The sequence below is a fragment of the Phyllostomus hastatus genome, unplaced genomic scaffold (assembly GCF_019186645.2).
Source record: "Phyllostomus hastatus isolate PE091 unplaced genomic scaffold, TTU_PhHast_1.1 phas_scaffold_60, whole genome shotgun sequence".
Classification (NCBI taxonomy): Eukaryota; Metazoa; Chordata; class Mammalia; order Chiroptera; family Phyllostomidae; genus Phyllostomus; species Phyllostomus hastatus.
In genome coordinates this window covers 10,797,624-10,824,925 of record NW_025334038.1, presented here as the reverse complement: position 1 = coordinate 10,824,925, position 27,302 = coordinate 10,797,624, and the positions used below count along the sequence as shown (strand labels likewise).

The following is a 27,302-nucleotide window of genomic DNA, read 5'->3' as shown; positions in this document are numbered from 1 at the left end:
AAGAGTTTCAGTGAGACCACTCAGATGTTTACTCTGTGTGGAGAGAGAAATGGAATTGTTTTAAACTCCCAAGTGGAGTGGTTAACAAAGAATCCTTTAAACATGGACAAAGGTAGTTCTTACGAAGACTCCATGGGTTTGGTCAGTTTCCAGTCACTTTTGAACATGAAAGATGATCCAAAATAAGGAATACGCAATCAACATACACTTTTCTAGTTTTAAGTTGCCAACCTGGTGGGGTGGCTCAGGAGGGAGTTTGAGTAATGAAGCACCTCAGCTTATCCATTACACTGACTGCTGGCACAGAGCGATCGGGCCAATGTGGTGGTTACCATCACAGGCTTTGGAACCAGGGCGACCAGGGCTCACATCTCAACTCCATCATATCCTAGTTTCTGAAGGCTCATTTATCACCTATTCTCTGTGACCTTAGTCACAGAGACACAAGCTCTCTATGGGACCTTGGTCAAGGTGACACAAACTCTCTAAACCTATCTTTTCATGTGTAAAATGGGGAAAATAGTGCTGTGTTTCATGGGGCTGCTGTGAGGATTAAATGAGATATTTCATGGAAAGGGTATATTCTAAAGCCTGGCACATAGTAAATGCTTACTCGAGAGCAGTTCAAGTTCAAATCCAGACTCAACTTCATGCAACTCTGGATACATGACCTTGTATTGGTCATCTGGAGTTAAGGTGTGTAGGGGTGCCGCTGTGGGTTTTTAGAAAATGTTCAGCACCTGCATGTGCATTTATGAGTTCTCGCTGTTTCATAAACTACCTGGATTAAAAATGGGGGAGGGACATTCATCGAAAGAGAGAGAGGACACGGTTTACAGTGACTGCCTCATGGAAATGCCAGTCCCATGAGCCACATGGGTCGCTAAGCCTTGTTTATTCCTTATGTAATGATCAGGAGTCATTATATTTCTGGTGTCCCTTTTATATCTTTAAAAAGAATCCGCACAATGGCTAGATATTGAGAAAATTCCTTTTCCTGATAGGTGATCCTTTCATGTACCCGAAAGCCCCCTCTTTGACCATCTGTCTTCCCTTTTGCACCCAATGCTGCGGGGAGACAACAGAACCATTCTCTCCCACATGGGTTTGGCTACACCCTCTCATGGGCTTCCATAAGCCCCCGACCTACGCTGCCTGAAAATTCTCTCTCGTAAAGAGCCAGAAGGGCCAAGGAGACAAAGACAACCATCCTTGTAAGGCGTGTTTTAGCACCCAAACTAGTCTGCTAAACCAAAGACTATTTCCTGAGACCAGCTTACTGGAGAGACTCCCAAAGTGTGCCTAGTTACCAAAGTGGCCTTTCAGGAACCAAACACAACAAAACAAAACACAAACATCACCACTGAATCTAAAACTTCCTGCACTCCCATCCTTCGGAAGGTCCAGTACAGGATCAAATGGATTTAGAATTTGCACTGGAGATGGAGGTGGGGGAGTAAGAGGATATCTGGATAAATGTGAAACTGTGGATGCTGACCGTCTATCTCTAGCCATGCCAGCAGGAAGTGTATGCCATTAAAAAGCAGCTCAGGTGTCATCTCCTTGGGGGAACATTCCCTAACCACCCCATCTCTCACCCAAATTCCACACCAGGCTGACCCCTCAGCCCCCAACAGTTAGCACCCAACAAGCCTTGTCACTACCACATTAAGATGGATTCCAATGGTACCATGATCAGAGGAATTCTGATACAAAGAGATAATTCATGGAAAGGGCTCACCGTAAGGGTCGGCAAAATGGCTATTATTGTATTAAAACCCTGTGGTCATGCGCACCTTGATAAAATGAGTGTGCTGAAAGTGGCTGACAACCCTCTCCTATTACGTCCCTGACTCTGGTCGCAGTGCAGCAGTTTACAATGGACTAGCTGACCCTGCTCACGGCGCCATGCAAAGGTTTTATGCTGAGGTCATGACTTTCTGTCATTTCTAATTCTACCTGTGTGCTTTTGAGATTGTTATAGTTACCTGTTTATCTGTTTGTCTCCTCCCCAACACCTGTGTACTCACTGTGGGCACTCAATTATCTTTGTATTGAGAGTGCCTAAAATAAGGCCTGGACTACATTCAGTACTTAATGCACATTTGTCAGATAAATGAGAAGAAGATAGGAGAGTTCCACCCAAGATGGAGGTATAGGGAGAAACCCTTCGCTTCCTCATACAACCAAAAGGAGGATAACGACCAATCTAAAATCAACAAACAACCAAAAACTCCAGAAAATCACACTGTATGGAACTCCGACAACCAAGGAATTAAAGAAAAAAAAATCAACCAGAACAACCAGACCAGTGCACCGAGACAAAGAAATATGGCCCAAATGAAAGAACAGAGCAAAACCTCAGAACTAAGCGATGCGATTGCCAACCTATCTAATGGAGAATTTAAAGCCCTGGTAATCAAAATGCTCACAGAACTGATTGAGCATGGTCACAAAATGAAAGAACAAATGAAAGATTCCCAAAATGAAATAAAGCAAAATATTCAGGGAACCAACAGTGACAAGAAGGAAACCAGGATTCAAAGCAATGAATTGGAACAAAAGGAAGAAATAAACATCCAACTGGATCAGAATGAAGAAACAAGAATCCCCAAAAAATGAAAGAGGCTGAGGATTCTCTGGGACAACCTGAAACATTCCAATATCTGAATTATAGGGGTGTCAGAAGGAGAAGAACAGTAGCAAGAAATTGAAAACTAATTTGAAGAAAAAGGAAGGAAAACTTCCCCAATCCGGTGAAGAAAATAGACTTCTAGGAAGCCTAGGAAGCTCAGGGAGTCCCAAAGAAGTTGGACCCAAAGAGAGATACACCAAGGCACATCATCATTAAGTTACCCAAGATTAAAGACAAAGAGAAAATCCTAAAAGCAGCAAGAGAAAAGGAGACAGAAGCCTACAAAGGAGTTCCCATAAGACTATCAGCTGATTTCTCAAAAGAAACCTTACAGGCAAGAAGGGGCTGGAAAGAAGTATTCAAAGTAATGAAAGGTAAGGACCTACATCCAAGATTACTCTCTCCAGCAAAGCTATCATTTAGAATGGAAGGGCAGATAAAGTGCTTCCCAGATAAGGTCAAGTTAAAGGAGTTCATCATCACCAAGCCCTTATTATATGAAATGTTAAAGGGACTTATCTAACAAAAAGATAAAAAATATGAACAATAAAATGACAACAAACTCACAACTATTAACAAATGAACCTAAAAGAAAAGAAAAACAACGAAAACAAAAATTAAGCAAACAACTAGAACAGGAACAGAATCAGAAATGGAGATCACATGGAGGGATTTCAGTGGGGAGGGGGAAGGGAGGAATAGGGGAGAAAGGTACAGGGAAGAAGGAGCATAATTAGTAGGCATAAAATAGATGGGGAGAGATAAAAAATGGTATAGGAAACAGAGGACTCAAAGAACTCATATGTATAACCCATAGGCATGAACTAAGTGGAGGAATGCTGGAGGGTTGGGGGGCAGGGTAGAAGGGAGAAAAGGGGGAAAATTGGGAAAACTGTAATAGCATAATCAATAAAAATACTTTAAAAGAAAAAAGGAAAATAATAAATACTAATAGGTTAGATTTTTCCAGCAATCAAGTGTCTCTGTGCGGAGATGATGTACCATTCTGAGCGTATTTGGATGTAGGAATATGCTTTTGTTCTTGAAGTCAGAGAGGTTACTGAACCATATGTCCACACACTCTTCATTCTACATATGTATGTGGGAGGGGGAGATGGGGAGAATATATGAGGTCTGTCAGGAAAAAGTCCAATGATTGTTAATATAACAAGGATGGTTTGCACAACATTTATGTAACCTGGCAGCCAAGAGGAGAGGGCTGGAATGTGCATGCATGAACAGTGACGACTTCACGGTGTTAGTCAGTGGGGGCCATAGACGCTGTTGAATAAGCATGTGTACTGTGTGGTGGTGTATTCAAAATGAGTGAGTAGAGCAACGGACCTGCACCAAATTTTGTGTTATGCCTAAACATTTCTCTGTGGAAACTATTCAGATGATTTAGAAGGCTGCAACTATGGGCATCTGGTGATTGGTGGCTTCATCATGACAACGTGGCTGCTCATGCGTCATGTCTTGTGCAGAGTTTTTTGGCAAAAAACCAAATCATTCAGGTCACTCAGACACCCTATAGCCCAGATTTGGCACCCTGTGACTTCTGGCTTTTCCCAAAACTAAAATCACCTTTGAAAGGGAAGAGATTTCAGAATGTCGATGAGATTCAGGGAAATATGACAGGGCAGCTGATGGCAAGTGGGAGACCTGTGTGAGGTCCCAACGAGACTACTGTGATGGGAACTGAGGCATCATCGTCCTGTGTACAGTTTCTTGTATCTTCTTCAATAAATGCCTCTATTTTTCATATTAATGGCTGGATACCTTCAGGACAGACTGTGTATGTATATGGAAAAAACTTTCCATATACATACAAAACTATATGGAAAGTTTTTTCCATATAGTTGGAAAAAGAATAACTTTAGGTACTGGTCACTAGGATGAAAACTGCTAGACTGCCTGAGGGTGAGTATTTCAGTATCTGAAACAGAAATGGAACACGGGCTGCTGTCTTAGTAGCTGAGCTCTTGGGCTCTCTCCCAGGAGAGGCAGGCCAGGAGTATCAGAAGGAAAGGTCACTTGCTGGGGAGATCTTGGAGACCCAGGTGCATGATTCATGAGAAAAGTAAGAAATCTCTCCTAGAGGATATGGCCTCAAGATCCCAGATGGTGAACAGATTTCATCTTGACACCTTCCTTCATTCTTAATTATCTGAAGGCCTTCTACAAGCCAGGCACTGTGTGAGTCGGGTCCCCTGGTGGTGGCTGTCTCAGCCCTGGGTTTCTGAGAAAAGCTGTGCAACCTCCAAGCTCGTGGGAAGAGTCCTGGTTGATTGGGGGCAGGGGGGAGGGTCAGACATGAGGGAAGGACGGAGCAGTACATATATACTGCACACCTTCCAACCCTTCCCAAGCTTTTAAGTGAGCCCCACAAATGAGCTATGAGCTGACATGGTAAGGAAACAGGGGTGTCATGATCCCAGGATGGAGGGGGAATGAACAGAGGCCTGGGTAGAGAAGGGGTGCAGCAACAGAATTTGTCCTTGCCATTTGCTGCAGAAAGAGAGGTACCTGTTCCGGCTCACTCTAAATGCTCCTCCATCCCAGGGGAAGATGCTAAATGCTCCCTTCTATAAGGAGCCGCCCTGGTAAAACCAGGGGAAGTGGGCATGAAGAGGTTAAAATTAAGAAGGAGAAGGAAGAAGTCACATTAAAAGAGATGGGGACTTGCCCTGGCTGGTATAGATCAGTGGATTGAGCACGGGTTGCAAATCAGAGTCGCCAGTTCGATTCCCAGTCAGGGCATATCCCTGGGGTGCGGGCCAGGTCCCCAGTAGGGGCCACGTGAGAGGCAAACACACACTGGTGTTTCTCTCCCTCTCTTTCTCCCTCCTTTCCCCTCTCTCTAAAAATAAATAAATAAAATCTTAAAAAAAAAGAGATGGGGACTTAAACCAAAGCAAAAACAAGCCACCCAAGCCAGTGCTTATGTGCTGGCTTAAACTGTACCCCTGGAGTACAGTTGGGCTTGATGACTTGTCTATGGCCCTCTGATAAATAATTAATTCATCCAAATTTATATGCCTATTAGAAGAGTCTTTTACATTCCATGACTTCCAGCTCTCTCAGCCCGGTTTTAGTGCCACACTGAATTCCTTCTGTCTTCATAGGCTTCCTGCAGCTGTAGTCTGCTAATGACACCTGAGCCCCGAACGACAGGCCAGGACAGAATTCTGCTGAGCAGAGGGTTTGCTGGGCTTGGTGCAGAGATTCAAAGATGGCTCATAAAGAAAAATAATGAGTCAAAAGCTGATTAAACATCAATCATTTCTATGTCTCTAAACCTCGAGGAACGCCAGAATTGCTTTCCTCTCCAGTAACAAGCCTGAAAACCGTTCACTCCGCAGACATTTGCTTCTCTGCATCTTCAGCTCTCCGCTTTCAATGTGGATTGGAATAAATTGCTTTTAAATTGCTCAGAGACACAGAGAAAGGAGTTAGAGGCAGAAAGGGTTATATATGCAAAGCTTGACTGGTCTTTAGTGTCATTATTTCAAAGCCCAAGATTCATTCGTTTTAGTGCCTGCTGCTGTGCTCTGGGTGGAAGGTGCAGGGGGTGTCTCGGTAATACGCTGCCTCATTTTCATCATATTTGCCACTGTTTTAGCCATAATTCTACGTGAAGTACTTCAATATATTCTAGACAGATGACTAGGCAATACAAAATGAGACCAGTGACATCCTCTGAAGGCACCAGTTTTTCAAGGATAAGTATATGCCTTTCACACTCAAAATTCAAGCTGCAGACCTTGGTTGTCAGGCAATCTCTGACACGGTGGCCTGGGCTTTCCAGGCCTCTTCCCTTTCCCCCCCCTAGATCCAGGGAGCCTCGGCCTCGGCCTGCTTCCCATTCTGTGACAGGGCAAATGGATGGTAGGTAAGTAAGAGTTCTTTTAAAACTTGCAAGGCTGAGTAAGACATTAACGAGGCCGGGTTAATAGAAGTGTGCGAGACGGTAACGACATGCTGCTGAAAACCAGCGTTGCCAAAGGTTATTTTAAAGGAGCTTAAGCTTTCTCTACCATCTATGTGGGGAAAAGTAAAATGAGGCAAATGTCAAGACAGCATTGCCAGAAAGGGCTCACACATGCTACTGGTTCCATAATATCATCTAGGACAGAAGGTGAACGAGAAGCAGACAGCAAAGCTGGGGACACACTTCAGGCCTGCCTGCCACAGTCACCAGGCTACAGATGATGACCTTGGGAGGAAAGAAATCCTAATGAAAGCACCCACCTCTTTGGCTAAGGAGATAAATAACTTATCAAACTGTTTTATCCATGGCATCGCACAAATGGCTGGGAGGTAGAAATGGTCAAATGTCTTTATTTGCCTGTGGAGAAACTGAGGCAGAAAAAAGACGCATATTCTTCTGTCTGGAGCATATCCATGAAATGTTCTTAAATGTGAGTGTTTATTTATGAAGTCAGTAAGTCAAGGGCCAGCAGAGATTTATTTTGCAATAAAAAAAGTCATGAGTTACGGACACCCTCGAGATGACCACAGTGACTGAGGGCAAGCCAAATTCCCCGGCCTGTTTCCTCACGCTCACAGGAAAGATAACGAGAGCACCTGCCCTGCCTACCTCTGAAGGCTGTTGTGAGAACTACACAGGACAGCATGCGCGAGTGCACTTTCTGAAATCAAAATATCACGCCGCGAGTATAAATCCCTATTATGACACAGAAGTTCATCCACTCAGCCTCTCTCCCTCACTTCAGAAGTGAAAACACATTCGGTCGGGGGCCAGAGCTGAAAAATTCACTCTTGATAATGAGCTTCTTTATCCTTTACTAAGCCCTGCGGCAAGGCCGTGCTTGTTTTTGTGACCCTGAATCCCTTGCACAATGCCTGGCACACAGAAGCTGCTCAGTCAGTATCTATAATATTCATAAATGACAGCTTAACAATAAACATGAGAAAGCTTACCTAGTACATTACCAACCCTTCAAAACCAAACTCTGATCCATTCATTTGGCACTTCCATGACAGAATTGTGGACACTGGGCAGACCTCCCCACAGTGTCCAAACAGCACATTCATCACACCCCTGGGCCGTCCTCCATCAATGCTCCCCCAGCTCCCTGCACCACGTGGTCTGAGCGCTGTTCCTGTCTGTGACCATCAGACCCTCAGTCCCTTATCACATTTAATCCTCCACTCTTTCCCAACACTCATCAGAGCTGCTGGGTTGGTTTCGGGCTCCCTCCACCCCCATCACCTGACTCTCAGTCCTGTCTGTCTGTCCCAAATGCTAGGTGTACCCACACCCCATCTGTTTTTCATCTCACACGTCTCTCCTGTTGCTCTCCCTGCTCCTCGAGCCCGAAGGAGCTTTTCCCTCATCTGGACTTCTTCAGTGAGCAGTCCAAATGAGGAGATGTGAGGAAAAGCTAGTTGGGCAACTGGCTCCTTGGACTTAAGCACCCTAGGCTCGCTGGGAGAGCCACTGCTCCGTCAGGAAGTTGGGCCCTTGAGACAGGGCCTCACCTTTCCTATTTGCCACCTTATCCCCAGCCCCTTGCTTGATGCCTGGCCCAGAGTGAAACCTCAGTAAGTATGTTTTAAACTGTAGCAACCTCATTCCACGATGCGCTAACTTGTCAGCTCCAGCCGGTCTCGAAAAGCACTGCCCAGCAATGACCTAAAGAGCTATTGCAACACATTGAGAGGAAAGCGTGAGAGAGTCTGATCCCACTTTCAATGCCAGTGGAATAAACCTGAAAACAGTATCACTGATAAATTTTTATAAAACTACTGAGAACTTACCTTGGTTTCTCGGAGAAGAAACTGCAGGTCCCGCCCACTGAGGATACCATGGTTTTTCACGTAACTGGGAATGTTCTTCGTGCTAGAGCCGTAAACGGTAGCGTGCACTTCCATGTATGTGTGAATGATATCCAAGTAGAGCTTCTTATTCTACAGAGGGGACACAAGACGGTGTTTCTCATTTTTTTTTCAGTCTCATAACCACTCGTCACATAGGGGGAGGCCACAGAAACAGTAGTTCCTAATATGGAGATGGCAGTAATTTGGAAATTCAACTCTTAACATTTCTTTCAAAAGGAATCTGAATCCTTTCAGATTTTGAGGGATTTTGAGGGTAAAAACGGTCACATGGCCACTGAACAGTTTTGCAAGAAGAAGCATATTAGATAGCAACATATTACTGAATACCAATGCTAAGTCAAGGCGAACTGTTTTGGAGTATGGTCCTCACTTTGTAAACTACCAAGGACCCAACACTCTGCTTTAGGCTGGTCTGCCTTCAGGCGAGCATGGTCGGGGAAGGCAAGCCCTGGGAAGGCAGTCAGTTGGACTTGAATCTTTATCCGGAGATGCTATGCTGTCCCTGAGGAATGCAAACATCCCCAGCTCTTGCCAATATTTCTAGTGATGATTAACTCATGTTGTCAGAACAGGATTCCACCTAATTTGCATGATGAAAAGAGAGTTTCCCACAGTACACAGTGATTGACTCGGCAGCCGGAGAGATAAGACTAGCTAGGTAGACAAAGGTGGAAAAAAAATTAAATGTAAACTCTGATGAACCCCAAAACATTTGAGAGTAGTTTTACTTTTATTAGCAGCAAAACAAAACCTCTTTTCTGCACTAAATTTTGAGGCACATTTTTTAAATGAAATATACCCGTGAAGCAGAGGCAAGCTCCCTTTCCCTTCCCCTTCATGTGCCCACGTGGCCGAGATGCATAAGATGCATTTTGTGGGCTGCTTTTATTCCCCTTTTTAATTTGAAAGATTCAGGTTCTGTAATGTTTTCCAGTTGTACAGAAGTGGGGCAAGGTTTCCCGTCTGAGCCTGAGACACTCCAGGCAAACGCAGTCAGAGCCCTTTGTGACTAAACACCACAAGGTCCACGGGGGTGCGGCTCCAGCAGCCCCGGAGCTCAGCGGCCGGCACTTGTCCGCCTGCCCCGGGGGCTGGGCCCTGGTCCTGACTGTGTGAGGCAGCCCCTCATGGCATCGTGAGCGGGGCTCAGGGTCAGCCCCCTGCCGTTCACTGCCCCGGGAGAATATTACAAAGGACTATCAGCTTTGGGGGTACATGTTTCGAAAGCCTTCCTGACCTGAAAAGCAGTACGGGCCACGTTTTCCAGGGGGACTTTGTTCAGAATCCACCAGTCCATCCCTGCACCCTGGTGTGTGAATAAAATGAACACTTTGACTGAAAGTTTAATTTCATGCCATGTTTAGTGTGGCTGGAAAATGTTAAATTCATTCCATCAGAGATGTATACTCTTGAATTAGTGCAGAAGTAACTACAAACCGTTTATAAACCATGACTTCCAATTCAGAGCTTGAGCCAAATTTAGGATCACCCCTGGGGCAAGTTAATTTGAGGGGCTCTATGACATTGTTCTTTGCTAGTTGTTACCTGGTAACTCCTACCCCCACAAACCCCTTGCAGGGACTCCATCCCCACCCACATCCCCTGCCACTGCTGGCTGGCCCAGGCTGTATCTGCCCCGAGGGGCACCCATTCCTGGGCTGGCCCAAAGCCTGGGACAGCGTGTCCAGGCTCAGGCAGATGAACTGAGCCAACCAGACCCTCTCTCGGGAGCATGGAATCCTGTACATAGGGAGATTACTGCCAGATGGCCCTGGGCTTTCGAGCAAAAAGGTCATTCAGTGTTGGAATCTGGGCAATCATAGAGCAGATACAAGTTCTGAGGAAGCCAGCTGCCAGTTTTGGGGGGTGGAGGTGGGAAAAGAATGAGGTAAGAGCTGAGAGAAAGGAGGAAAGGGGAAGACAGAGAGTTGGTAATAAGAGGGACCGGACAGTGACTGAGACCTAGATATCACCCTGCAAGTATGATAGAGAGAGGGTGGGGAAGGAGGAGGAGTGACTGAGAAGGACGGTGGAGAGGGGACGGGAGAGAGGAGGAAGAGGAAGAGGAAAAAGAAGAGGAGGAAGAGAAAAGAAGGGAAAGGAAGCAGAGACAGAAGAGCCCAGAGCCCAGAGCTGCCTCTGGGTCCCGTCCCATCCACAGCTGCTCCGTACCCTAAAGCGCCCAGGTCTTTCTGGATCTTCACCAGAGCAGTAGCTGCTCAAATTCTTCCCCACCTCACACCTTCACTTGAGTTGCTCTGAGAGGATTCCTATCATCCAAAAGGAGGCCTGGCAGGACATTCTACTGGGCTTTTGCTGGGGAGTGGAATAGGGGCGGGTGCATCTTTCCTTTTTTAGCAAAAGGAGACTTTTCCCTGTGAAAACCAGCTGCTAACTAATGAAGATGCATCAAAGACCCCTACACCAGGTCTGCAATGAGTGACAAAGGAGAACACGAGTGGTCCACCTGGCTCCTGTCCTGGGGAAGAACACTCAACTGAGGACAGACTCCAGGTTGGGATTCTGAGACCAAATGCCTGGGAAGGGACTGCTATCTGGGACACACAGGTATCACCAGCAATCCCAGGCCTCCTTGGAGTACAACCAGAGGCTAAGTTCAGGCAGATATAAAGAAGTAATGCAGGTGCTAATAAAATCTATGAACTTATTAACATTAAGGCATGGTAAAATATGAAAGCAGAAATTACCTGCAGAGAGGACTCATGTAATTTCATGAAAAGAAAACCACAACAGGTTATTAGAAGAAAAAAAGGTTTCTAACAGAACTCTAACCTTTGAAATTGCCATGGCCACTAGGTGATCCCAGCCAGGTGTCATGTTACCACTTGTCAGAGTTCTGTAGGAATCTGGCAAGAGTGAACCATGTTATGGGTTCAGGTGAAGGTGACATGGGAGCCATTCACACTGAGCTGCCCCCTTCCCAATGTTCACACTCACTGGATGCTAAAGGAACCTGAAGAGGAATCTCCAGCTCAGAATCGCTGCTTGAACTTCAGGTCCAAAGATCCAACTACCTCTTGGGCCTCTCTACCTGAGTGTGTGGCAGGTGCTTCCAACCCCACAGGTCAAAGAGGGGCTCATCACACCTTCCTACCCCAGGGCGGCCTCACCACCCCACCACGCTCCCAATCTCAGTGACAGTCATTCATCTCTCAGTCGGGTGCCAGCCCAGGAATCACACCTGTCATTCCACACATCAAATTAGTCAGGAACCACTGCTGATTCTGCCTCCATAGCATCACATTTGTCTCCTTCTCTTTAGGTCTTGATCCTCACTCACCTGGATTGTGTCGAGATTAATAAAACCAGCATCTTAACACATCTCTCTGTGGTTCAAAAAGGTGACGCAAAAAGGTGTGGCTCATTCATGGTTTCTGCAAGTGAGCAGTAGTGTTGAGACTACAAAAGAATTTGTATGGCAACACCATTTTTTTTAACTATGTGAAGCAACACTACTCAATAGAATGTGTAAGGACAACATTCTCAGACATGGACAGTTACACAGCCAAGTACAGAACTATACACAGAGATGACAGGCACCAGCTTGGGGACAGTAATCACTGAGGGAAGGAGGGAGGGAGGTTTAGTGAGGTGGATGGAGCTTTAGTGATATTTGTGACATATCATTTCTCTGTTAAAGAACAATACTGCCCCTGGCTGGTGTAGCTCAGTGGATTGAGTGCGGGCTGGGAACCAAATTGTCCCAGGTTCAATTCCCAGCCAGGGTACATGTCTGGGTTGCAGGCCATAACCCCCAGCAACCGCACATTGATGTTTCTCTCTCTCTCTCTCTCTCTCTCTCTCTCTCTCTCTCTCTCTCTCTCTCTCTCTCTCTCTCCCCCCACCCTTCCCTCTCTAAAAATAAATAAAATCTTAAAAAAAAGAACCTAAAAGAGAAAATTAAACTAAAGTAAACACAAGAAAGCAATATAAGAGTGAAAATCAATGAAATAGAAAATATAAAAATATTAAAAAAAAGAACAATACTGCAAAATAAGAACATCTATAAATCTGGGTGGCAGGTATATGTGCTATAGTTAATATATTTCACAATAATATAGAAAACTTAAAAATATATGCAATCAAGAAAAAAAACAGAAAGCAGCCAGTATGACTTCCAAGCTTGTGCCACTGACACCACACTGAGGGCTCAGTTCTTGCCATAAAGAGGTTCACAGAACCCCTTTCCCTTCTCTCTGTAATGTGCATTGCCATCTTTTGTGTTTAAGAAGTGGGGTGCTAAGGTTTCCTGTTCAGCATGACCCGGCTTGCCTTTCCCATGGGAAGGCCCAGAGTGCCAGTAAGCACGCCCCTCACCCTGTCTTAGGGAAGAAGCAGGTGTTCTGTTGATCCAAGAACTGGAGCAGGATCAGTCCCAGAAAGCTTTCCCTCTGTGACTTAAGAGACCAAGGTCAATGAAAACTATATACTCCCTAAGAATTATCAACTATGAGTTTGTTGAGACGCAGTCAAGAGGGGCCTGGTGCCTAGTATCACAGCACCACACGCCCCTACCCATCGGGGGTGATTAGTAAAGCCTCCAAAAGGTCCCAGGCGAGCAACTCGCAGCCCCATCATGCCTTCAGTCTCAAGTTCAATTTAAATTCCCATTAAACACAACCAATCAAACCGATGAAAATTGAAATCCACCTAGATGTGGAGGGAAAGGAGAGTGCGTGCTGGAGCAGAGGAGCAGTGTTTCCAGCGTGTCTTCAGCTGCCATGATGCAGCTGGACGCAGGTCCATTTGCAGAAATGGCAGTAAGGTTGTCAGAGCTTGAACAGAGAGCTTCAGACAAGACAATTCCATCTAAAACAGCAAGGGTGTGATTCCACAGCAGGAGGAGAGGTAAAATGTGGAACTGGAGAACCAGGAGCTTTTTGCTCTTGCTGGTGATTAGGGGTGCAGGAATGCTTTTTTGGCAAGTGGCAGTATTCCGAGCTTTTGGTTGCAGTGGATATTATGTACTCTTCTCCCTAGCAACCATCCTGTTCTCCGCTGCAGACATACACATTCTGGACCCCACACCCCTCCTCCACATGGCATCTTGTGACCTGCCCTTTAAAATAATAATAATGCTGCAGCTCTGCCCTGAGTTGGTTGGCCCATGGAGAGTACCTGGTGAATACTGAGCTAGTCAGTGGGCCTTCTCTCCAGAGAAAGCTGAATGCGTTATGGAAGAGTCCATCCCTCCGCAGAGGCAAAGCAGTGAGCTCCAAACCAGGCTGCTAAAGCAAGCGTAGGTCCTGCTGCATTGAGGGCAGGCTCCAGTCAGAGAAAATGGAAATCTTTGCTCAGACAAGGTCAAACGTGAGAAAGCTCAAGTTCTGGTATGGTCTTGGTCCACATTCCCAGTTACAGCTCAATCCTGGCATGTCCCTACCTTTCCATGGATTCAGAGAGTGAGCCAACCCCCACTCTGACCCCCACTAGTCCACTAGTGCATCTGGACTTCTGTCGTTTAAGCACTAAGGGTCCTGACACTTGTGATCAATTCTTTATTTTGATCATCGTAAATTATAAATCATTTTTAAAATAGCAGCTTCTACCTTTTCTCCACCCAAATACAGAAATTAGTCCACTCCATCATTTTACAAATACATAAGGATGAATCACGTTTTAAGAAACACAACGTTGGAGTGTACACTTTGTCCCAAAGTAGCCACGGAAGCTCTTTACTATCAGCTGCTGTGATGGAACTGCTTGAAAGGTTGGGGTCTGACTTACTGACTCGAGTGAATGAAGATTTTTTAAATCTTGCTCTACACCCAGCCTCCTTCCTTCACTCTGGCACCCATCCCCTCCTGCTTGAATGCCCGTCCTAATCTCTGAGCTGGGCTCCTTGTCTGAATGTTAACACAATGTATGAACCTTCTCAGATTCCCCCAACCACCTGCTCTTCTTCCTGGTTCTCAGCTGGTGTTCACACAAGCCAGGCTGCCCTCCACTTTCAGAATGGGAAGAAGCTACTCTATGGGATGGGGGAGTGGGGTCTCCATTTCTGAACACTCTCCCAGATCACTGTGAGGTGAACCAGGGACAATGAGAAGCAGGAAACACAAGGGAGCAGGGCAAACAAAACTGCCTTGTTTTCTCTCTTCTGCAGACTAGGTATGCTATGGAAGAAGTCCTCCTTGCAAACCTTCCAGGGAGTCCACAGAGCCCAGTGCCCACGATGCTGCATGAGTGTGGCTCCCCTGAGCAGAAGCCGGCATGGTCACACGCTCCGTCAAGTTATCTGCACTTCTCTTAATCCCACTTCCTTTTCCTTCAGCCTTGCTGCCCTGGGTTTGTGCCTCCTGCCCCAGTAACTAGTACTACTTGAATCTTTGCCTCAGGCCCTGCTCTAAGGTATTCTTTCTAGGTTCTCACCCCTTCAATCTACCCTCCTCGGTGCCACTAGTTTCCAAGACTGAAGATACAGTTCCCTCATATGATGTCTTCAAAGGCTCCTCATGGCATTAAAAGACCACCTGCTTAGCTATGCACACAAGGCCCTTCACAACCCAGGCTTCTAGAAGCTCTCCAGTTTGACTCCCTACTAGAGGCCACCCCTGAACAATGCAGGAGTGAGGAGTTCCTACCTCCTGTGCAGTAAAAATCTGCATATAACTTTTGACTCCCCAGAAACTTAGCTGCTCCTTGGTATCTGTGGGGGATTGGCTCCAGAATCCATGCAGATACCAAAATCCTAGGATACTAGAGTCCCCTATAAAATGGCACACACAAAAAAAATGCATACGGTCAGCCTTCTGCATCCACCACTCCCAACTGTGGATCAAAAATAGTACAGGTATTTTTTGAAAAAAAGTCCATGTAGCCCTGGCTGGTGTGGCTCAGTGGATTGAGTGCCAGACTGTGAATCAAAGGGTTGCAGGTTTGATTCCCAGGCAGGGCGTGTGCCTGGACTGCAGGCCAGGTTCCTAGTAGGGGGCGCATGAGAGGCAACCACACATTGATGTTTCTCTCCCCCTCTTTCTCTTTCCCTTCCCCTCTCTAAAAATAAATAAACAAAATCTTAAAAAAAAAGTCCATGTATAAGTAGACCCACACAGTTGAAACCTGTATTGTTCAAGGGTCAAATGTATTCCCCCTCCCCCTACACTTATTCCCCACTCCCAAACCTCTCCTGCACTGTCACATAGAGCTAGCCTGCCACTGTTTTTGTTGGGCAGGCCCTCCCTTCCTACTTCCTTTGCAAGGTGGCATTCCCTGGCTTGCTCAGGTGAAGTTAGCTGCTAACCTCCTCTGTGCTATTAGTAGTATTAAATTAAACAAGGAGGCCATTACTGAGGTGGCTCTAATGCCATGTCTTCCTACATAAGCAAATAAAAATCTAAGCCTGTAAATGCCCCAAGGTTACAAAATCAGAATGCTAAGGACAACCAGTCACAAATGGCCAACTAGGCTTTAAGCTGCGGTCAATCAAATAATCTCTTTAGGAGACAGGTTGAAAAAAACATCAAGAGGCCAGGAAGCCAGTTAAGACCAGGTGGCCAGAAGGGAAGCCAGATAAACTGACTGCAAGAATATCATCTCCCCTCCCCTTCCTACTTAAAAACACAAGTAGCTAATTTTATCTCCCCTCTAACTGCCTACTTCCTTGTAGGTGTTAAAGCTACTGGTGGACGAGTGCAGTTGATCAAAGTGTGACTGTTCCGCCACCTCCCTGGGGTGGCAGTAGTGAGCTGCCCTGCCCCCACAGAACACTGGGGACCAACGGGGCAACGCAGCTGGAGAAGGAAGTCCCCTGACCCTGAAATGAAAAATTCTGCAAGCCTGCCTTTTTCAAGAAGACTGCCTTTTGGTACAAGCCCATTTTTGTGCCCAGCTTATAAGAGTGGCCAAGCTGAGTCAGCCCTGGAGCCAGTGAGGAGGGCTTCCTTTCTTCTGTGCTACCTCCCTTGTGCTAGAGCACAAGCTTAATAAAATCTGCCTGGAAATTTCCCTAGGGTTTCTATCTTGGGGATGCCAAGAACCCCAATGCTGCTAACACTTTCTTTGCCTCTCCTCTTTCTGTAAGCCTTTCCTGGGCTCCTGTCAGAGGAGTGCTCCTAACCACTTCTGGTTTTGACTGGAATCAATTTTTGCTCAAATAAACTCAATTAATATGCCTCAGTTTATCTTTTAACAGTGTCTTCCTGCTTGGGCTCTTGGGCTGCGCTGTCACTGTGTGGCCACCCTGTGGGGCTGAACTTCTCAAGGTAGGTTCAGGGCCTGCAGAGGTCTGGCACAGAGCAGGTGCTCCGTAAACACACAGTGGCCGGAGAAGGAAACAAAGAGGCCCCATGAACCACAAACCATTGGCAGGGCCATGGAGATGATGGGCCACAGGCTTGGGCCAGCCCCCTCAGACTCCCGCCAAGGTCCTGTCCAGCTTCCCAGTTCGCTCCAGGAGTCGAGTGATTCACCAACAAAACCTGCTCCCAGCAAATGAGGTTAAGGTCCATGACTTAACCTAAGGGTATATTTGCATCAAAATAAAAGAGTGCAAACCTTAAAAATTATATTCATGGTTGATTCAATTTCCTTTTAAGATAGCTACCCAGCCAAAGATTCTCTTAGGAGTGGTGAGGTAACAGGAAGGGAAGGAGGGAAGGAGAGAGACAAGAAGACAGCCCCCCCCATCTGCCTGTTCCTGAGGGCTGCACACAATTCAAAAAGGATGAAAATGTCCTCTATTTCAAGATCAGAAATAAAGTTCTAAACTGAAAATCTTGGTTCATTTCAGCAGCAAAGAAGAAACAACTTCAAATAACCTCCCAAGGTTGAGGTGTGCGTGTTGGGGGGCGAGGGGGTCCTGTCATGTCCCACTGAGGCCTCCTGGGGCTTTAGAAGACCCTGAGAAGTCACCATTCTCAAAGCCTGTCCACCTCTGACCCCTCCTCCCCAAATCTTTCTCTGTCCAGGATGGTGCTCAGTAACTGGAGTGGGAATACTGTGGGGGAACATCACTTTCTTGTGTCCCACAAGCCCACAGGCAATAAAAATAAGGAGATATACTTCTTTTTGCTGGACTGAGCTCACGCTTCTTCTTGATGGGACTGCACCTGGTATAAATGATGACTTATATCTATACAATGGGTAAACAGCTCTCTGTAAAGCTGCACTTAAGTGTAGCATGAGTGGTCCTAGAACTGACCTACTTTTGAGTTTTAGGAGGAGGACAAAAAGTAGATGGGGAGCAAGTGAAAGGGAATAATATTCACCATCATGTTAGTTATTATTCTTTATTATCTGGTCAGGTGAATGTTTTGGTCTCTGGCCTAAAGAAAATGGGAGGCTTCTGAGGCTAAATGGGTAATGCAGAGAGAGCAATCAGCCCTCTTTTTGCAACTTGATGGATTTATAAATAGAAGATAATATCACTTCTTAGTTATTTTAGACACTGTCTATACATGCTGAGCTAGAATTGGGAATAATGAAATATGTGTAAAAGCTGTTTAAATACATACCTTATTTAAAAATATACAGTGGCAATACTGGCCCCAAACCATAAATGGAGGACAAGTCAGAAATGAGGTCCAAGATGGCTAGAGCCTCCACCTCACAGCCCAGCTTGAACCAGTGCCCCCATCCCCTCGGATCTCTCCATGAGCACCGGCTGGGGGGTCAGTGTGCTTCCCCACCTCCCCAGCACTTTCAGGTTCCAGGGTTTCCAGGGTTTCTCTGCCTTAGCACTGAAGCTTTCTGCTATTCAACAAATGGGTCCCTCTTAAAAGACCCTGGGGACCTGCCAGCCAGTTTGTGAAAACAAGAAGCCATTTGGCATGACCTCCTTTCTGCTCTGAGAAGGGCAGGAGGTCTTCAACTTGTAAAGCAGGCTTCTCCCCCTCACCCCCATGCAAATGCTGTCAGTTATGGATAATGATGCCTCTTATCCTGCTCTGACTGCCTCAGGCCTCGAGCAACAAAGCCCACCAGCCAGGCGATAGTGCCTAGAAGACAGAATGAAAGGTTGAAAAGAGGCCACTGCGGCCCAAATCCATCAACAGACTCTTCCAGGAGCTTTGTTACTAGCTCTATCTGGGTAGTAATCATAGAAAACAGATTGTTCAGGGACAAATAGAAAGGTGTCACAATGGAAGGTTAGGGAACCAAGAAGCTGCCCTGGCAAAATTGAAGTTGCGCTTGTTATAGAACCTCCTCGGGGTCTGTGAATTGTGGACTGAATGGACTTGACCAGTGAGTCTGTCTCATCCATGCCTGAAAAAGTAGAGGAGACGATAGCCAGATGGGCTCTGGCCAGTGCCTGACAACCGATGCTATCTAAGGGCGAAGGAGAACTGGCCACTCGGCAGGACCATCCTGTGTGTCTCTAGGGAAGGATTTTGGAGCGCTGGGGTTGGGTCTACCTCGCAGGGCATCATGGTCACACAGGTGGAGGGCAGGACAGGTGTGAACATGGGGCTTCTCTGGCTAGTTAAAGTGAGGTCCCAAAGGTCAGCAACTGAGCAACAGGTACCAAGTACCCTCCCAAGGGGGCAGCCAGCCCACCTCCCCACACCTCAAGAAAGGAGAAAGAAGACAGTCTTTGGGGACCTGTTGGCTGCTTTCCCTCCTCTACCTTATCAGGTAAGAAGGGCCTCCAGGGGGTCACCTGGAGAGCTTCACAGGCATCCCTGCTAATTTCTGGGGCACACCGATTGGCTCCAGACTCAAGACTTGAAACACCTTATGGGTGGAGACTAGGGTGGAAAGAGGCCCTGAAGGTGGAGCCGTGCGCAAGGCCTGTTTCCACAGAGGCAGAGCTCCCTGAGTCCCTCGAAGAAATGGATGCTTGTTTCCCTTGGTGCAGGTGTGGGCCACACGGTGCCCAACACCGGGTCCTATGGGTGCGAGGGTGTGTAAGGGAGTGTAAGGTCCAGCCAACCTGCCCTGAATGCGAGCCATGGAGCCAGCCTGAGGTGGCACTGACTGTAATAAGGGAACATATTCCTGTAGGTGCGTGGTCCATGGGAGGTAGGGGGGACCTAAAGACCCACTGTGGATCCACAGCAGTCCCTCCAGAGAAAAGGTTCAGGCAGCACTGTACTAGATGGTGCCAATTCTATTCCCACAGGAGTTTCCCTACCCTCTCACCTCAGCCCTTCCACTGTATCTGTGGAAGAACTCTCAGCAGCCTGGTTGGAGAGACAGGAGGATCCCAGTGAGGGTGAGAGGATGACCTGCAAGATGGGGTCCCACCCCGCCCCCCTGCAGGCTTCTCAGGGAAAGCAGCACTTAGAAGTGGGATGGAAGGAGCTTAACTGGAAATGACAGTTCAGAGTTTCCCCTATACAATGAACTGTTGTTCCATGAAACTAGAGTGGATACTTTAATTATTGCACTGGGATTGCTCTTGGAGCTAAAAGTAACAAAAAGGTTTTTTATTATTTGTGAGTTACAAGAGCTGCACAAAATTGTGTCCAAGTGGTAGAAAAGACTAACTCTACAGCTCAAGAGAGAAAGAGTTGTTTCTTTGTTGAATTCAGTGGTGGCCCACTTTTTCAACTTATTGGTGACATCTACAAGGTGACTTTAAATGGAACATGAATTTAAAAAAAATTGTAATAGTTTATTTGTGGCTTAGAAAAGCATAAGTATCACATCCATGTGACCTTATGTTTATTAATCACTTAGGACATAGCTAACATAACTATGTTAAAAATGAGTCCATTAAAATATTAAGACATTAATAGTCTGGGTGGGGTATGGACATAACAGAAGTCCTGATTTGGGGTAGATGACTTTCCTTTGGCAACCGACACCTAAAAGCATCGGGTGGGGTGCGGGATGGCCTGCTGTCACAGGTAAGGACTCTGGGAGGTGAGGAGGAGCTGCAGTCTGTCATTCCACCAAGCACATTGGAGGCAAGATCATGGCCAGGGGACTCGAGGTCACTCCTTCTACCAGACAGCAGGCACAGAGACAGGAGAGAAGCACAGGGCTGTGCTTCTGAGCAGAAATGCAGACAGATGGAAGAGGTGGGTGGTGGTCCAATCCCGAAAGAAAAGCAGGTGGTTCACCATTTCCATTTAAGTGTTTTCTCACTTTACTGAAGTCCAGGATGGAAGGCGTCCTCACATACCACACTTCCACCCCGCAGCAGAGGTGTCAGCTGCTAACTCCTCAGCAAAATCGGTGCAGGACGCTCCTCCCCGGAGTCTGGCCTGCAATGATCCCCTTCCCTGTGAATTTCTCAGGTTATCCAAAAGAAAATTTTTTCTTAGGTGAGGCTGTCTAAGGGTATTCAGAGTGAGGTATTAAGGAGGCAGAAGCCTTGGGTACAAGCCTTAGCTTTCCTGGCACTGCCTAGATAAGGCTGGAGAACCTACTTCATTTTTGCAATTTCAGGTCTCTCAGCCATAAAATGGGGGGCTTGAAGGTCCTTTGGGCCTGAAAGTGCATGATTTTTAACATACGACTGAACGCACCTTTCTGTCTGCCTTCCCAAGGGGCAGACTCATTAGTCCACAGAGGATGGGAGGCGCAGTGGCTGCTGATGGCCACCCAGGTCCCCTTTTCCACCAGCTCAACTGTCCCTGAGTGTCTAGCACTGGTTGTTAAACTCCCAGCTGCCCCTCCTCAGAGACCTGCCTTCCATGAGGAGGGACACTGACAGACTGTCAGGGAGTTAGAACAAGTAACTCCCTCGCTTGCCTCAAGGTGCAAGGAACAACGACCTGTCCACTTCCACTTCCCCAAAGAAGCCAACCGAGGCTGTCCCCGGCTGAGAGCCTGGGGTGTACCTGGAGCACCTGACACCCTAAGGGGATTATTGCTAACATACCCCCTCCTTTAGGTCAAAAATTATTTTCAGTAATAACCATAAAATGAAATGAATAAAAACAATGGTCAGAAGAGAAATGTAGACCATAGACATTTTCTTTTCTGAACTTTGTGTGTATCATAATTTCAATAAAGAATTAAAAAATTATCATGTGAAAGCAAAAAATAGATGAATGGTTTTTAATCACTTTCATGTATTTTTCTATAAAGAAGAATAAATTTCTTTCTATGTTGGTCTCTCTCAGTAAATAATAACATTGTACTTTCTGGTTTGGATTGTTAACTTTTGTAGATCTGCCATTGACTCCATCAGAATCGATGCTCTTCATGTATTCATGTTAAGAGACAGAGTCCAATTATCTTTACTCATGTTTATAGAGGAAGACTTTTTATTAATTTCAAAAAGTTTCTTTCATATGAAGCAAGATATGCAAAAAAGAAGAAACAAAGCTAGTGGCAGAGTCGTATCCAAGCAGGCTGTCCCTGCATGCCAGCCAGGATGAAAACGAATCGCCTTCCTGCCATCTCTAACTTTTCTGCCCGTAATCACTTTACAGCTGGGGGGAAAGTAAAGATAATACCTGTCTCTAAAATCGCATCTGGCAGTCAGCCCTGAAGGGCACAGTTCACATGTGGTGACTAGGTAGAAATCTGGGAGGTGAGATAAATGGAGCAGGCTCTAGTCTGTTGGGAAATCAGGCAGGGAACACAAGCCAGCGCCCACATCTCCTGGGCAGTGTGCGCCTTCACCTCTTATTCTAAACACAGTGGATCAGGCCTCGTCCTCCCGCCAGCCTCTCCTAGCTCCGAATAAGAAGGGAAGCTTGACTTGGATGAACCACACACACAGCACAGGTAGGAACACTGCACTGAATATGCATTCACTTCTTGAATCCTGCAAACATGGGGCAGGGGGTGAATTTTTCCCATCAATTTTATTCTGAATGATAAAAAAAACCCACAAGATCAGGCCAGACTGTGCTGTGGAGAAACCCAGACACAAGCAGTCTGGCACTGAAAACAGTTTCATTTACTGCTTCATTTACTGTAAGGGAATTAATGAAATAATTCTGTGATAGTATTTGAAGGTGTTCTTCTCTTTAGAGCCCTAATTAATGATAAAAAGCATCTCTTTGGGGACACAGGACAGCCAAACAGATTTGGGCAGGCTGCAAGCATGCCCCCGGCACTGTGCCAGATCTCAGCTGCAAGGTCTGCACGGGAAGATGACAGAATCCAAGTCAGACATAATTTAGTGCCAGGGATGCTCTCATTGTTGGAATGGTTACGTGCAGGGTAAACAGCACTGCTTCAGAGAGACGGAGGACTTCTGAAGACCCGTATTCTTGGTGGCTCTCACCAGCAGCCAGCATTCAGCGCAAACACCGTCTCCCAGAATGGATGGCAGAGGCGAATCACCTGTCACCAACCTGCTTCATTATTAAGACTAAAATAGGGAAGAATTGGTCTCTGCCTGTGAATAGCATTTCCACGGGCAGGCCAGCCCCCAAACAGATCTGCAGTAACACAGCCATTTCTGGGGACCCATGCACATTTGTGTACAATTTAGTAGGAAGTCTAGGGTCAAGAATAAGGCTGTCTTTTTATTCCAACTTTATAACTAACTTCTTGGGCAAGTTCCCAAGCTTCTATTTTATCTGTAAAATAAGGAGGTATTAAACCTGACCTGTTATCAGAGAAGTGACCACAGAAACAAATAGGACTTTTTAAATTAAGTGAGAGAGTCCTAATTCCCACATCATCTGTCACACACAAAGATTCACACACCTGTCCTCTGCTGTGCCTCCAAAAGAGTGCCATCTAGTACTTGGTTATGGCAGAACCAGGGCACCCAGAGGATGCAATGCCTCCTTGTGGTAGGCCTTGCACTCACCAAGGGGTCTTTTGTCCTCAACAATGGGCCTATGGCTGAGGGGATCCCCACCTCCCACATGGCTGTTTTGCATTTCTAGTTTTAAGCTCTAGTGCATAAGGACTGTGCTTGTTAAATTTCTTCTCCAAGGCGTTGAGCCCGGTGCCCTATGCATTAATGCCCGACATTAAAGACACTTCATGATGATGGATGTGTCAGTCTGTAGTAATGTGCATAATCTCTCCCCTCAGAACTGCTAGTGTCAACACCTCTTTGTTGGAAAGGCTGGGACTTGACATGTGATAAACCAGGTCATTTAAAACATAAGACTCTCTCTTGGGCTCCTTTCTTCCCCTGTTCCAATCAAACTAAGAACAACCTTCTAAATTGCAGGCATTATCTTTCTGTGCTTTTTGAGGAAGCCACAGTGTATAGATTGAGATTCTGATTTTGGCACAGCAGTGAAAGTTCCCCTAGAAGGACCGCTAACTGCTGCTAGTCTTTAAATGAAGGACTGATTTTAGGAGGGAAGCTAAAAATACCCTCCTTCCCCTCTCCTTGAAATAAATCAAAGGGTTTTTGAAATTTCTTCACTTCATTCCTGACTTTTAAAAACATGGAGATAGCAGAATAAAAGTGATCGGCTGAATTAGCACATATTTGAATCTAAAATACTGGAAATAAATATATTTAGAAAGCGAGAGCAGATAAACTGTCTAATTTAGAAGCAGGAGCTTGAAAACAATTAAATAACACCAGGAAAGTAAAGCTCAGGTCTCACACTTGTCCATCATTTTGCAAAATTTCTCTCACACTTTTATATCCTCCTCTCTCCAGTTCAATCAACACCTCTCTCTCACACCCCTCACATTTCTCAGAGGCTGTGAGAGTTTAAACTCTGCCCCCAAACCAACACTCACTATAACCTCCCTGAGGAGGTACAGGAAAAGGGTGAAAGATCTGGAGGCAGGTCATCTGGGTTTTAGTCTGGGCTCTGCCACTTACTGGCTATGTGTCTGTGGGCAAGTGGTTTCGCCCACCTGCACCTGCATGCTTCAGGTATTAACCACTTGCCCTTCTATAGAGATCCAAAAGATCTCATGAGATGATGTGGACTTAAACTACAAGGAGCTGTGCCATAGCTAGGAGTCTTCTCAGCCTTGTATTCTATACCAGTCAAGGCTTTCTTTGCTGTCCCCAGTCTTTGTTCAAGAGATTCTCCTGCTAAGAAATGCCATCTACCCTTTACCACTTCAGGCAGCTTCTGAGAGGCACCTTCCTCTTGACATTTTCATTAAGCAGATCACTAATAGCACAACCTGTTTCCACCCAGACCAGGGACCCCTAATCTTGTCCTTTGTAATGTCTCCCACCTTCTCAAACCCCGCCTCAAGGTTCAGTGCCTCTCCTCTCCCCCCCCGACCCCCGGTTCCAAGCTTAGGCGGTGGCAAGCAAGGACCTAGTCAGACACATCTCTGATCATCAGTCAACACCATGGGAAACTGCTCTGTAAATATCTGCTAAATGAAACGGGCATCCGAGAAGCAAAGATCTCTGGAATCTGAAATAAGACAACAAACAGCAAAAGTCTGAGAGTTGGTATTGACTGAAGAAGAAATGTTTCTCTAGTAAAAGAAACTGCAGAGGGGTGGAAACCAGCGGAGACCTGGGCCGAAATAATTCAACATTTTTAAAGGAACTCGGCAGTGACTGTTTCAGCAAAAATCAGTGACCACTATTTAACTTAGATTTTCTTGGTGGAGGGGGTGGTGGGAGGGGGGACCTGAGTTTTCGCACACTAGAATATACATCATGTGACTTAAAATTTGTCCTGGATGGCAGTCACACTACTGAGTGCAGAGATATTAGTGGATGTAGAGTCAGATTAAAGTCATTCAGGAAGCCCCACATTTGACATGGTTCTAGCCCCCTGTCATATTGTAACAAGGGGGGCCCCAAATAGGGATTTGTAATGGGCTCCAGAACTCAGGGTGTCCAGGAAATATTAGAGAAAAATATATATGATGTCCTGATCCCCACCAGTCTGAGCTGGGGAATGGGACACATGGAGCAGGGCCATGTGTCCCAGCATGGAAGGACTGTGTGCATTTGTGGGCATTCTGAAGAACTTTAGTATTTTAATGAAGACATTAAGTCATTACTCTAAGTCTGCATCACTTTTAAAAAAATAATTCATTTTCACCAATCTCTGGCATTGAGAAACGTCTTTCTTCTGGCAGCGGGCAAGGTGAACCTAGTATGGTGGGGGGGGACCCCCAGAGAAAAAGGGGGGTCCTTTTCGTAATAATATATCTTTCCCACCCCATTGGTCTGTTCTATAACATATCATTCAGAATAAAATTTCATTTCTGAAAGCAACAGAAACATACATGTTCAAAATAACAATTTATTTCCATATTTTCTGATTTTGAAAATTAATTAAAGTTGCAGTTTTTGTTTTGGTGTTGGTTTGCTGGAGGGCACATGGCTTTGCTGGAACCTCACACACACAGTGCCCAGCCTAACTAAGGAAGTGGACCCTAAAGAGGGGTACACAAGATCATCCACAGGGCTGTAAGAAAAAAACTATGAGAAACTGTAAACTGTGTTTACAGTTTTCAATGTTTTTATAATGTATATAATGTTCTCATGTTGCTGTACATTTTTACCAATAAATCAACATCCACAGATTGGGAAGGCATGCTCAAAACTGTTTTCGTTGAGATGGCTTCAACGATCAAAAACAAATGGCAATCCACCCCAGCACAGAAGCTTGCTAATAACCACTTTACCATAGCAAAATGAGGCCTGCAAGTCAAACTCTGGTGGCATGCATTTTTCCTAGAAGGGCTGGGAAAAACTCAGGAGATCACACCACTGCCTGATCTGTCTTGGTCACTTGGAGTTCTCAAATTCATAAAAGGAATTGTAACAGGAGAATGATAATATCTTTGGAAGCCCAGCAAATATAGAAAAAGGAGGATGAACACCCTCATTTAAAAGGATCAAAAGAGGAGGCATTTGGTCTCCGGTGTCCTTAACAGAATGTCTAAGGTCAGGGCTACGCAGCTTCTCTTCAAGAGAGTCACCTAACAAACACTCGCTTGGGCAAAAACACAAGTACTCCAAATTTATGACAGGAACAGCTTGCCATATTCAGTTCTGATCTCGAATTCATTCAGGTCACCTTCACACACCATTAACTCAGTGCCCCACCAAGGCATTACGTGCCATATGTGCATGACTGCGGGCCTCTGGGTCTCAGGAAAGAACACTCATCACTGGGAAACCTGTCTAACTGGTGGGTCTGACAGTTCAGGTGGTGAAGCATATGGAGGTAGTGCAGAGGCTGTGGATTAACTTTATTTGAAAAAAAAATTTAAGTGAAAAAGCTTTCCTGTTAAAAAGGAGCAGTATGGAAAAGGCAGAGGGTTGCTAGCTTGGTGCAGATGTTATCCAGGTCTCTTTCCTTAGATGCCTTTCAGGAGTTCCTAAAGTTAGCATTTTTGAAATTTAAATAGGCTAAACTTAAAAGTCCATATAACATCAGTAAGAATAACTGCAAAGGACTGAAAAACATCAAACATATTTAAATTAAGTCAGTCCATAAAGACAATTAGAATATCACCATTTGCAAGGACTAATGAACTAACAGATCTAAGGCAATGATCCTTCATGGCTGAGAACATCAAGAAAAGCAAGATAACCAGACTTCTGTGCCTCCTGGTGTGAATACCCAATCACACCTAAGAAGCAGCCTTGCAAAAAGGTCAAACATGAATTTAATCAAGCTGTAATATTTTATCTCCCAATTTCAGCAAATACAGCAGGGAGAAAACGACGGAAAACCACACGATGGGTAAGCAATTAGTGAGACTGAGACTACGAGATCAGTAATCTGGTTTCTTCAACACATAAACTTCCATTAAAAGAGATGTAAGAAACATACACAGTCACAGTGTGTGGATCTTATTTGCATCCTGACTGAATACAATTTTAAAAATTGAGTCAATGTAAGAAATCTGAACACTGACTATGTATTGTTAATAAGTTACTATTTTTAGGAGATAACAGTATTATGGATACATTTTTTGAGTCTTTCTTTTTTAGAGGTACCTAATGAAATATTTAGCAATG

General features: G+C 45.6%; 1 protein-coding gene across 5 annotated transcripts in view; it reads right to left on the bottom strand.

Annotated features, from left to right (window-relative positions):
* Positions 1 to 27,302, bottom strand: part of MGAT5 (alpha-1,6-mannosylglycoprotein 6-beta-N-acetylglucosaminyltransferase) — a 341,618-nt gene that overhangs the window by 45,492 nt on the left and 268,824 nt on the right. For all 5 annotated transcript variants that reach the window (XM_045825932.1, XM_045825930.1, XM_045825931.1 and 2 more), the window contains one exon: positions 8,420 to 8,569. In XM_045825932.1, the coding sequence (XP_045681888.1) occupies positions 8,420 to 8,569 (150 nt within the window). The remainder of the gene's footprint in view (positions 1 to 8,419; positions 8,570 to 27,302) is intronic.